The 12,670-nt window shown below is 41.4% G+C and overlaps 1 protein-coding gene across 1 annotated transcript; it reads right to left on the bottom strand.

Annotated features, from left to right (window-relative positions):
* Positions 1–6,341: 6,341 nt before the first annotated feature.
* LOC137265104 (GATA zinc finger domain-containing protein 14-like) lies at positions 6,342–10,320 on the bottom strand. Its single transcript, XM_067800415.1, has 3 exons — positions 10,254–10,320; positions 8,197–9,822; positions 6,342–6,400 (listed from the first exon to the last, which is right to left on the bottom strand). Exons 1-3 carry the CDS (start codon positions 10,318–10,320, stop codon positions 6,342–6,344), a joined length of 1,752 nt encoding a protein of 583 aa, XP_067656516.1.
* Between the last annotated feature and the right edge of the window lie 2,350 nt (positions 10,321–12,670).

Genomic DNA, 12,670 nt, shown 5'->3' with positions numbered 1-12,670 from the left:
CGTTGCTTTAGTTATATATTTTCCATATACAACCTGTTGAGCAGCAGTAGAAGACTTAAAAATAACTCAACAATTTTCAAAGCTCATGTAGTTTTACTTGCATACCTTCGAATCAACGAAATATTCCAACGTCACTATATTCCCCAACATGTCCTGATTTGACACGACACGTGACACGATATAGACAACGGTCTGAACGGTCCCACCATGTGGTTTAAGCTGAAGTCCTTATTTGACTTCTAATACTTGTGCCCTGATTTGGCACTATATACGAGACAGTCACCGACCGCGTGGCTACCCTAATGAAAACATATCTAAAACTCTCCTGCTCAGATGCACGTTTTTCACGAATCGCTGGCCACCGTGTTCAAGTGGTGCGTTCGTGCGAATGTTTTGGGTTCGTTCGGACCTTCTGTCCACAGCCGCCACTGCTACTACTACTACTACCACTACTGCTGCTGCTGTTGTTGCTGCTGCTACTACTACTACTGCTACTACTAGTTCTGCTGCTGCTGTTCCTGCTACTAGTACTGCTGCTGCTACTGTTACTACTTCTTGTACTACAACTGCTACTACTACCGCTACTAATACCACCACTACTACTGCTGAAAATACCCAAGTTGCTACTGCAGAGGTCAAGCTGACATGCGCGAGAATTCCAGAGCTATCTATTCTGGAGCTTTCTGTAAAATGATTGATCGGAATATGCTGAGTTATACCTGATGCTGTATAATCTTCCAGATCAGACTTTACTCCCTCTAGCACATCACTGCCCCGTACAGCTGTACAATAAATGACACTCACTTCCTCATAAACCACCCCCATCACCTCACAAGGCCCGAACCACATACATGATAATCACTTACATGAGCTGTACTAGGTATGGATGTTTCAGATAATCCGGCGGTGGCGGAAATGTTGATAGTAACCATCTCCCCGTGTTCTATGATCTTATAGGGATTTAACGGGAGCTTCTGTCTGTATAAGACAAAATAATATGGACGTCAGGTTGCCTTTATTGTATACACAGCGTTTCTGGGCTTTCCATGAGCCTTCGTCATTCACCACAGGGAGAGGCAAAGAAAAGCCCATAAGCGTTGTTTATACAATAAAAGAGAAGCTGACATCCATCATATTTTGCGTTATACTTGAATACCAACTTCTACATGCCTCTCAAGAAACGGTTCTATACATACTGCGACGCGAGGACACAGACAGCTGGCGTTGTCATGAAAAACTTGAAAAAGAATCTTGTCAAAGACACAAAGACAGAGCTCTAGTGACGACTATAGTCACTGATTTGTCATGGAGTGGTCATGGAATATGACTTACTCCAAGTCAAAATTTGAGACTAATTAATTTAAGCTGATTTGCCCTTCTTAACTAGAGCGTTTTGGGAGCTTCGAATTATACTGGTTGAGAAAGCGATTTATAAGAGTGTTTGTTGGTATACATTTCGTGAGACCTCGCTTGATTGCTCGTATCACGCGATGGACACCCAGCTGAGCATTGTGTCTTACTCCAGGACATATTTCAAGCTGAACCGTCAGGAACTTTATCAAGGGACATAACTCGTGCAGGTTTATAGGAAATTATGTGCAGTTCCTGCTGCAAAGTGTTAGTGCGATTTGACAACTGAAAAGTAGGCTGAATGAGCCCATATCCCTCCCTCCCTCCCTCTTTCTCGATCGATCGATCGATACTTCAACACCTGTATACATTAATACTACAAGTAGAGTACATTATTACTTCAACAAACATAGCCATTGCCGTGTGATAGTCACGGCATCAACGACAATACTTGCAACAGTTAATGCTTATGAGGACGGCGACGACCACCGTAGATAAAACAATCGTCGTCCTCTTTTGAGATGAAGACGGTGGTGTGTAACAACGGCGACGATGATTACGTTAATCACTAACGGGCATCGCTACAATCGCCAACGAATACTGAGGGTTATATTAACAGACACTGACCTCTGGCGATTTCTTCCTTGTAAAAAGTGGAAGTATGGGCCATGTGACCAATATCACCTGCGCGTTTACAAACAAATGCGCAGACGGACAGACAGTTGCAAATATATCTAGCCATGTCGAGGACTCCCGAATCAAAATGTCCGGCCTTCTTTCTGTTGATCAACGTAGCTTATATATAAAATGGGCCCTGACACCCCAGACAGCCCCGGGTCCCTTGGCTACCAGCAATATTAACCGCTACAATCAAACTAACTGTCGTAAGAGAACGGTAGCATTATCGCTCAATCAACAACCCAGTCGAACAGCTCGGGCTGGCCACAGACACACAGCACTGCTCCACCGATAGGCGTGTGCTGGCCAACGGTCTCTCCTCGTAATTGGGTTTATTTGGTCGTTGGATTTCCTTCCCTTTTGATCTGCTTCAGTCGTGTTAAGCTATAAGCTTGATATAATCTGTTTTCTTCGCTATCAAATTTCCTGTTGCAGTGATCTGCTGTTCATTTGCAACAGAAGACGGAGACAGACTTGGAGCGATCACACCTCGTTGTCTGACCAAGCACTTCTGGCCTCACTTTTGGCTATTATTAAATTTTGTACTAAGTCCATGGCGATATTAGTTCGTGTTTCAGTACATTATCTGTTAGAGATGGAGCAGGAAGAATGGTAAAAACGCGCTCTGTCACCGATTTGCCTGAAACCGGTGATGGAATAATCCGCAATCCGCCCCGAGATGTGCCACCATTCTGGGCGAGAGGTGCCGTAGAGACGTGCTTATGTTAACGATAATTGAAATTGTTGGTTATTTTGTGATCTGAAAACTGTTTTGTCAGAATTACGTCTTATTAAGATAAATCGATAAAAATTAACTTTTACAGTATTTAGAGCTATTCCTCAAGACGGGTAATCCAGAGGTAGACGCTAAGCTTCGCAATTGACTTTGGCATCACCGTAATTTAATTCAGCAAACCAATTTCACCAGTTCTCTTATTTTGCAACTTAAAGGCGTTCCGTAATGTGTGATGTGAAAAATAGAGATTAATGCTCTTCGATTTCATTATTTGCAAAATAAATGATTGTGGCGATTTATCCTGTGAATGAAGTTGAATCAGTTACCTTCCTACTGTAGGAAGGACGTTCAAGGCCTGAGATTTATTAATTAGCCAAATTCATAAGTGTCTACATTCCGTGTGAACTTTGACCTATGTTTTCTGTTTGGCTTGAATGACGATAGATATTCTGATAATGTGATGTAATTACTGCTGCTCTTGGACAATTCATTTACAGTAAATGTAAAGCAAAATAAACTACCCTAAATGGCAACCACTTGAACAATATACAGGTACATCATTCAAACAAACGAAACCAACAGACGCCAACATATTCCAGACCATGTTGATGTTTCACCATGCACTAGCTCAGGTACATATGTCTGTCTCTAGCTCAGCGGTCTTCATTAGTAGTTACAGTCATTCTTGTTTGTGTAAACAATATTATCTTTCGGGATGACACAACGTTATGGATGATCAACTTCTTTATTTCGAAATATGCTTGAAAACGGGTTTAGAACTATACCGAAACGTCATTATTGTTAAAATAGAGAAGTTGCTTTCCCATAAAGTAGTGTCAACTCTATACTAACATATTCTAGAACGTCACGCAAACAGATAAATATGTTTTGATGTTACTGTTTTGAACTTTTGTATAAGTTTGTACAGAATGGGCTCGAAAACAAGTGTAATATGAACATGGCTAATAGAATGAAAATGCAGGTAGATTCTGAAACTACATTGTGGAACTAGAAATATCGAAACAGTTCACTGTTTGTTACGAGGGAGGAGGGCAGAGATAGAGACAGCCAGGTGATCGAGAACTTCAGGACAGCCATGTCCAAATATTTCTACAGACACCTTTCTATGTGCCTATCATTAATTATGTATCAAGGATGATTCCCCAAGTTCTACGTCAAAATGAAGAGATTGCAAACGTCTTGATCAACATGGATCCTCAAAGTCGCCATCTTGAATAGAGACCATACCGCAACCACCTTTTGGACAACCCACAAGTTAAGGAAGTAGGAAGGCAAGTAGGTACGTCTCCCCCATAGAGATCTTATCACAGCCATCAACATGGAGAACATGTATTCATCCAGAAGCCACCTTATGGACAACCTACAAGTTAAGGAAGAAGCGAGATACCACAGACCAAGCAAGTAGGTACGTCTCTCCCATAGAGATCTTATCACAGCCATCAACATGGAGATCGTGTATTCATCCAGAAGCCACCTTATGGACAACCTACAAGTTAAGGAAGAAGCGAGATACCACAGACCAAGCAAGTAGGTACGTCTCTCCCACAGAGATCTTATCACAACCATCAACATGGAGATCGTGTATTCATCCAGAAGCCACCTTATGGACAACCTACAAGTTAAGGAAGAAGCGAGATACCACAGACCAAGCAAGTAGGTACGTCTCTCCCACAGAGATCTTATCACAGCCATCAACATGGAGATCGTGTATTCATCCAGAAGCCACCTTATGGACAACCTACAAGTTAAGGAAGAAGCGAGATACCACAGACCAAGCAAGTAGGTACGTCTCTCCCACAGAGATCTTATCACAACCATCAACATGGAGATCGTGTATTCATCCAGAAGCCACCTTATGGACAACCTACAAGTTAAGGAAGAAGCGAGATACCACAGACCAGGCAAGTAGGTACGTCTCTCCCTCAGAGATCTTATCACAGCCATCAACATGGAGATCGTGTATTCATCCAAAAGCCACCTTATGAACATCTTCAACACTGACATTGTGTACAAGACAGATCATTAGGATTTACTGATCTGTGTGTACTTAAATGAACTGAGTGCAGGATATACAATGTGTTGTTGTTGATAAGTGCAAGCAGGTATGTTTGATCATAGACCAGTACATTACTACCTTGTTATGTCTATACCATATTGTATTTCATGCATGTGAACATTGATTACTTATATAGATATAAACTGAAGTCAGAATAGGAATATTCTTTTGTCCAGATACCCATAACCACATTTTTATCATGTGTCAATATTATATTAAGGCACTAACAGCAAAGTAATATTCAGCATTTTAAAATTTTGAAGTCAGAGTAGGGTTGTTATTAATACTTCTTTATTGGGCACAGCACCCACAATATATGGGCAAGCTCTGTCAACGACACAGGAATAGCCCCCACTGTAGGAGTATTTTTTTTTCATTGGGCATAGCACCCGCACTATATGGGCAAGCTCCGTCACAGACACGGGAAGAGCACCCATCATACTTAAAAGGGCAACAGTACCCACAGGTACCGTCTAAGTCGCGCGCTAAAGTTAGACTCCTGGTTTCAAATATCGTTGAAATTTTTGCTGAGATGTTTAATGCATACTTTTATGACGCTAATTATTATCACTGCTTGGTACTGAACCTCACCGCAAAGCCAAACTCTATCAATATGATGATACTTTCTCTGAAATGATCTGTCCGAAGTCGCCAATACCTGAAAGTGAAATGTACATTGCAACGATCCTTTGATTATTTTCCCAATGTCAGATTGGCTAGATGATCATTCTCTTACTATCACTGCATAGATATATTTGCTGCATGGCATGTCAACGACATGAAGGATTGCTTTACAGTGAATATGTACAGATTCGCACTGTTGGTATTTACATAGCTTACATAGCCATGTCCAAATATTTCTACAGACCAAAAACTATGTAGCCAGGCTATATGATATGTAGTTATTATTATTCAATCTGCAATCTTGATCTTTATCACTACCGCAGAGTACATTGTTTTTGTCAGCTACCTTGTTTCTCTTTGTCACTTCCATTAATTACTGTATATGGCATATGGCCTTTATTGGTGACCCCCCTTGGCTGTGTCTGTCATCACAACAACTGTAGAAGGAAGCACTATTGTTTCTCTAGCTGTCCATCCTTGAATCTTTGCCTGTCTATTGCTGTTAAAAACTATATATATGTATGCTATCTATACTGTACGTGAGATGTGAGTGTGGAGACCGGCATTCCGACTCACCTCATTCATGTATACTTGTTTGTCATGTCTTGTGAAACCAACTAAAGAAGTTTGAACAACTAAACTATGCCTTCGTCTTCATCAACGTATTCATTTGTTTTCGTCAACGTAATGTTCATCAAAATCATGTGCTAATTCACTACAAGTCGATAACTACAGGCACCCGTTGACAGAAGCAAAAGCCTGGTTCCCTGGGTCCAACACTGAGCGTTAGCGCAGGCGTAACAGACACAGCGAACCAAGCTGGAGAAGTGCCGGCAATGGGTTTTTTTTAATTCATTAAACTGAGCTGTGCCATCTTCATGCTTCTTCGCACATCTGGCTGTTCCTTTCTCTGCACTCCTCCCTCGTAACAAATACTGAACCGTGTGTAGATTTTAGTGACAGATTATTCAACACTTTTTAAAAAATCATTTTTAGGACCAAAATTCTGCAACAACCTCACCGAGTTGGTATGATGTTTTTGATTATGATCGGCGTTGAGTATTTTTGTTTATTAGGTTTCAGGCCCGTGAAGGTCTCGGGGTAGAATAGGCCTTCAGCAACCCATGCTTGCCATAAAAGGCGAATGTGCTTGTCGTAAGAGGCGATTAATGGGATCTGACTGTCAGGCTTGCTGACTTGGTTGACACGTTATCGGTTCCCAATTGTGCAGATCGATGCTCAAGTTGCTGATCACTGGATTGTCTGGCCCAGACTCGTACATTCGTACAGACCGCCAATATATAGCTGGAATATTGCTGAGTGCGGCGTAAAACCCAACTCACTCAGATTGCGATTCATCGGTCCGCTTTTGAGCCAAGCGGACTATAACGAGATGTGGTCAGTTTCGCTGATTTGGTTGACACATGTCACCGTATCCCAGTTATCGATGATGATCTATGTTCATGCTGTTAACCACTGGATTGTACGGACCAGACTTGATTATTTACTGGCCACCATCATATAGTCGGAATATTGCCGAGTGCGGCATGTAAGTAAACTCACTCACTCACTCACTCAAGGGACGTGGAAGTGAAAAGTAAGCCAAATAAAGCCCATTCCACAACATGTTCATTCAATTCCGATGATTTCCGTTGGGCAGTTAAATATTACCATAAACAATGAAAACTGGGCATTTATTCAGTTTTAATTTTCGTGAAAACAGTTCTTTAAGAATAATCCAATTTGGAGCATGGAGAAGAGCTTCATTGACGCTAAACCGGTTTAATGAGAACCCCCGGCATGTTACTGCACGGGACCAACATGGTAGCTGACTGAGAGCCTATTATAATCTTAGAACTATTTTAATTATAGATATTAAAATAGTTTTGCAGGCGGGGTGCAGAAATGGTTAGATAAAAAATAGATGAACCAAATACAGAAATGAATAAAACAGCATAAAAGCTTTCCCTGAAAAACCTTTAGTAACAAAAAACAATTTTTCCTAAAATCAAAACCCAAAGGATCCATAACTTTACTCCTAGCTTCAAGATGTGTTATATATGAATAGATGACAGGTTTATAGGTATATGGTCAAATATCGAAGCTGGCTCTGAGAAGCGAACAAAATGAACACCTGAACAGATCCACAGGAGAGATTCAGTCATGACTGCATTTGAAACCCCGTTTTTGGTCTTGTGTGACAGAATCCGAGATATCTTAAGCTTGATCTGTTTATAAATGCTCCTCTCGGTGTCATGTGAAAATAGCATTGATAGATACGTTGTCAATTTGGACAGGTCTCTAAATATAGGACTTGAAACTGGTGAAAATAATATTGTGGAGGACTTGGTTTGATAAGAAGCAACACTTGAGCTGATGCGGGCCTCTCCTTCACCTAATCAGCTGTGGCGACATCTCTGTAATTGGCTCCGGTTGTGGGAACCGATAGTGAGGCAGGTCATTGTGGCTAGCGTAGAAATGTGAGTGTCCCAATATGTTTGATGTAATGTAATAACGGGTGACACGATGTGACAGGGACATGCAATAACAAGTGACATGTAATAGAGGATGACGTGTACTATATTAAGAGGCAAAATAACTGGTGATGCGAGGAACAAGTGACGTGTAATCAACGATTCTAAGCAAGAATTTTCAGGATTGTTTGTGGTGGCTTTGACGGGAGGATTGGTGGAAGTGCTGGTACTATTAGTGTTAGTATTGATGGACGTACTGGTGTTGTTGGTGTTAGTATTGATGGACGTACTGGTGTTATTGGTGTTAGTATTTTTGGAAGTGCTGGTACTATTAATGTTAGTATTGGTGGAAGCACTGGTGTTATTGGTGTTAGTATTGATGGACGTACTGGTGTTGTTGGTGTTAGTATTGATGGACGTACTGGTGTTGTTGGTGTTAGTATTGATGGACGTACTGGTGTTGTTGGTGTTAGTATTGATGGACGTACTGGTGTTGTTGGTGTTAGTATTGATGGACGTACTGGTGTTGTTGGTGTTAGTATTGATGGACGTACTGGTGTTGTTGGTGTTAGTATTGATGGACGTACTGGTGTTATTGGTGTTAGTATTGGTGGAAGTGCTGGTGTTATTGGTGTTAGTATTGATGGACGTACTGGTGTTGTTGGTGTTAGTATTGATGGACGTACTGGTGTTGTTGGTGTTAGTATTGGTGGAAGTGCTGGTGTTATTGGTGTTAGTATTGATGGACGTACTGGTGTTGTTGGCGTTAGTATTGATGGACGTACTGGTGTTGTTGGTGTTAGTATTGGTGGAAGCACTGGTGTTATTGGTGTTAGTATTGATGGACGTACTGGTGTTGTTGGTGTTAGTATTGATGGACGTACTGGTGTTGTTGGTGTTAGTATTGGTGGAAGTGCTGGTGTTATTGGTGTTAGTATTGATGGACGTACTGGTGTTGTTGGTGTTAGTATTGATGGACGTACTGGTGTTATTGGTGTTAGTATTGATGGACGTACTGGTGTTGTTGGTGTTAGTATTGATGGACGTACTGGTGTTGTTGGTGTTAGTATTGATGGACGTACTGGTGTTGTTGGTGTTAGTATTGGTGGAAGTGCTGGTGTTATTGGTGTTAGTATTGGTGGAAGCACTGGTGTTATTGGTGTTAGTATTGATGGACGTACTGGTGTTGTTGGTGTTAGTATTGGTGGAAGTGCTGGTGTTGTTGGTGTTAGTATTGATGGACGTACTGGTGTTGTTGGTGTTAGTATTGATGGACGTACTGGTGTTGTTGGTGTTAGTATTGGTGGAAGTGCTGGTGTTATTGGTGTTAGTATTGATGGACGTACTGGTGTTGTTGGTGTTAGTATTGATGGACGTACTGGTGTTGTTGGTGTTAGTATTGGTGGAAGTGCTGGTGTTATTGGTGTTAGTATTGGTGGAAGCACTGGTGTTATTGGTGTTAGTATTGATGGACGTACTGGTGTTGTTGGTGTTAGTATTGGTGGAAGTGCTGGTGTTGTTGGTGTTAGTATTGATGGACGTACTGGTGTTATTGGTGTTAGTATTGATGGACGTACTGGTGTTGTTGGTGTTAGTATTGGTGGAAGTGCTGGTGTTATTGGTGTTAGTATTGATGGACGTACTGGTGTTGTTGGTGTTAGTATTGATGGACGTACTGGTGTTGTTGGTGTTAGTATTGGTGGAAGTGCTGGTGTTGTTGGTGTTAGTATTGATGGACGTACTGGTGTTGTTGGTGTTAGTATTGATGGACGTACTGGTGTTGTTGGTGTTAGTATTGGTGGAAGTGCTGGTACTATTAATGTTAGTATTGGTGGAAGCACTGGTGTTATTGGTGTTAGTATTGTCCTGTCCTGTCTTTTGCTCTGTGTTACATCGCTAGCCACCATCATACATCTGTCTCGTGTGATGGTGTTCCCTCGGTGCTCCTCTCATGCACATCATTCAGTTCCTCTCTGAACTTTATGAAATGAATAACATCTAACGCAGCTTTGGGTTCATCATCATGTGTCTTCATTACAATCCTACATATTTCACGTCAACAGTCAGCCAACGATCAAACAAACCCATCTAAAAACCCATAATGCATCAGTATTCATGTTTCCGCCCGGACCTCCATACAGCGTTTCACAAAGCGGAACCCGCTCTCGGTGACGAACAATGATGTTTTACAAACACAAAACATCATTTTCTCAAACCCCAGGGACGCCTCATCAGATACCGGAGACATGAAAAATAGTTAGTGTGTGCACAAGAGCTGCCCGGGGGTCGGACTGTCTCCAGCTCTAAACCTCACCCCCAGGAGCGACGTGGCCACGGTAATGGGCGTCCAACATATGGATACCGTTTTTGTACACGTTCATTGTGATGAACACGGGCTTTTGTATGCGGCAATACTTTGAGAGTACGTTCACTAATACTTTGGTAAACAACGTTTGTCTTGGGCTTGACATGTGGTAATTACAAACATTCATGAGGGAATGAGTTAGGGGACATCACCGCTTTATATTGCCGCTAGTTATATGTATGATCAATGTATTCCATATTAAATACACAATACTGAATGTGATTAAAAACAGAGCTGTAGATAAAAGACTGTTGTCTCCACTATACTTTCACTTGGACTGGTAACAGTTGTATGACTAAGGCCATTGTCTCCGCTATACTTTCACTTGAACTCGTAACAGTATTGTAACTAAGGCCATTGTCTCCGCTATCTTTTCACTTGGACTCGTAACAGTACTGTAACTAAGGCCATTGTCTCCGCTATACTTTCACCTGAACTCGTAACAGTGTTGTAACTAAGGCCATTCTAAGTAAACTTAGTCGTAGTGTATTTCGTTACAGTCCACCACCTAGTAGAAGGTCGCGTCAGGTAACCTTTGAGCTACTTATGACCGTCCAATCAAACGCGAGACGGTTAAATAGATTGAACCAATCAAACAACGGCTACTATTTAGAGATCGATGGGACTTTCAAAATATTGAGGTTACCGACAGAGATCTGTCAACAAAAGAAATCTGTATATAACACAGTTATTTGACCAGCTGTATATACGCTTTGGGGTTCTGTTGACACGGTTACCATTCGCCAATGTTTCCGCAAGAATCCTTGAATATTGCCAAAAACACTATTTTTAGGGACTGTTTACTCACCGTTGTCATTGTTGTAGCGTGCGCCGTGTGCATCACCCGGAAGGGATCGTACACTAAATAGCATTCGGAATCGTTCGGGTACGAACCTTTTCGAGATAAAAAGTTCAAAAGGTATGTGCGAATGTCCACTTTCGCTATTTGGTAAGCTGTGTTCTCATTGGTCAATCTCAAAGGTTACCTGACGCGAGGTCCCATAAGGTTTTGTTAGACTCAGTGGTAGAGTGTAACGAAAAATACTGAGGATAAGGTTACTTATACTGAACTAAGGCCATTGTCTCCGCTATCTTTTCACTTGGATTCGTAACAGTATTGTAACTAAGGCCATTGCCACTGTTATATTTTCACGTGGACTCGTAACAGTTATGTAACTAAGACCATTGTCTGCGCTACACTTTCACTTGGACCCTTGGACTTACAGTTGTATGACTAAGGCCATTGCTATTTGACATGAATTCGCGAAGAAAATATAGCCAGGAGTATTGTCACCGCTATATCTTTTCGCAACTGTTTAACTGTACGACTACATTTACTTCTATACTCTGACGCTGACTCATCACCGTGTGATATGACCGTCACCGTGTCATATGACCGTCACCGTGTGATATAGACGTCACCGTGTGATACAGACGTCACCATGTGAGATGATCGTCACCATTACCATGTGTTATATACGTCACCATGCGATATGATCATCACCATCACCATGTGTTATATACGTCACCATGCGATTGTGATATCATCATCACCATCACCATGTGTTATATACGTCACCATGTGATATGATCGTCACCATGCGATATTATCATCACCATCACCATGTGTTATATACGTCACCATGCGATATGATCATCACCATGCGATATTATCATCACCATCACCATGTCTTATATACGTCACCATGCGATATGATCGTCACCATGTGATATTATCATCACTATCACCATGTCTTATATACGTCACCATGTGATATGATCATCACCATGTGATATTATCATCACCATTACCATGTGTTATATACGTCACCATGCGATATGATCATCACCATGTGATATGATCATCACCATCACCATGTGTTATATACGTCACCATGTGATATGATCATCACCATGTGATATTATCATCACCATGTGTTATATACGTCACCATGCGATATGATCGTCACAATGTGATATAGACACCACCACGGGATATGATCGTCACCATCACCATGCGATATACACGTCACCATGTGATATAGACGTCACCATGTGATATACACGTCACCATGTGATATACACGTTACCATACTGTAGATAATATGCATTTGTTGCCATGGTATTTATTAGTTACCGCTGAATAAAGACTGTATAGAGCCGTCACGAAGAATTATGGGTGATGCCAGGCGATATAGCTATTGGTCATATAGCTGTAACATGCTACAAAGCTGTAACAGTAAAATGAAGCAATAAACCCACTTCACTCACACGGCCTTTGCATTCACAGTCCAATGCTATCAGAAACAATCACATATTGACAAGCGATACCGCATTCTATAAGTAAGAACTATTGACGTATGCAT

This window comes from Haliotis asinina, chromosome 15 (assembly GCF_037392515.1).
Source record: "Haliotis asinina isolate JCU_RB_2024 chromosome 15, JCU_Hal_asi_v2, whole genome shotgun sequence".
NCBI lineage: Eukaryota > Metazoa > Mollusca > Gastropoda > Lepetellida > Haliotidae > Haliotis > Haliotis asinina.
Note: the sequence above shows the minus strand (reverse complement) of the source record. Positions and strands in the feature narration are given on the sequence as shown.

Bases quoted from the DNA above. Each gene is read 5' to 3' on its own strand.
- LOC137265104 (XM_067800415.1), bottom strand. From the start codon at position 10,320: ATGAACGTGTACAAAAACGGTATCCATATGTTGGACGCCCATTACCGT. The intron at 9,823-10,253 runs GTGAGGTTTAGA...GATGTAACACAG, and splicing joins TGGCCACGTCGCTCCTGGGG to AGCAAAAGACAGGACAGGAC. The intron at 6,401-8,196 runs GTACGTCCATCA...CACACGGTTCAG, and splicing joins TACTAACACCAACAACACCA to TATTTGTTACGAGGGAGGAG.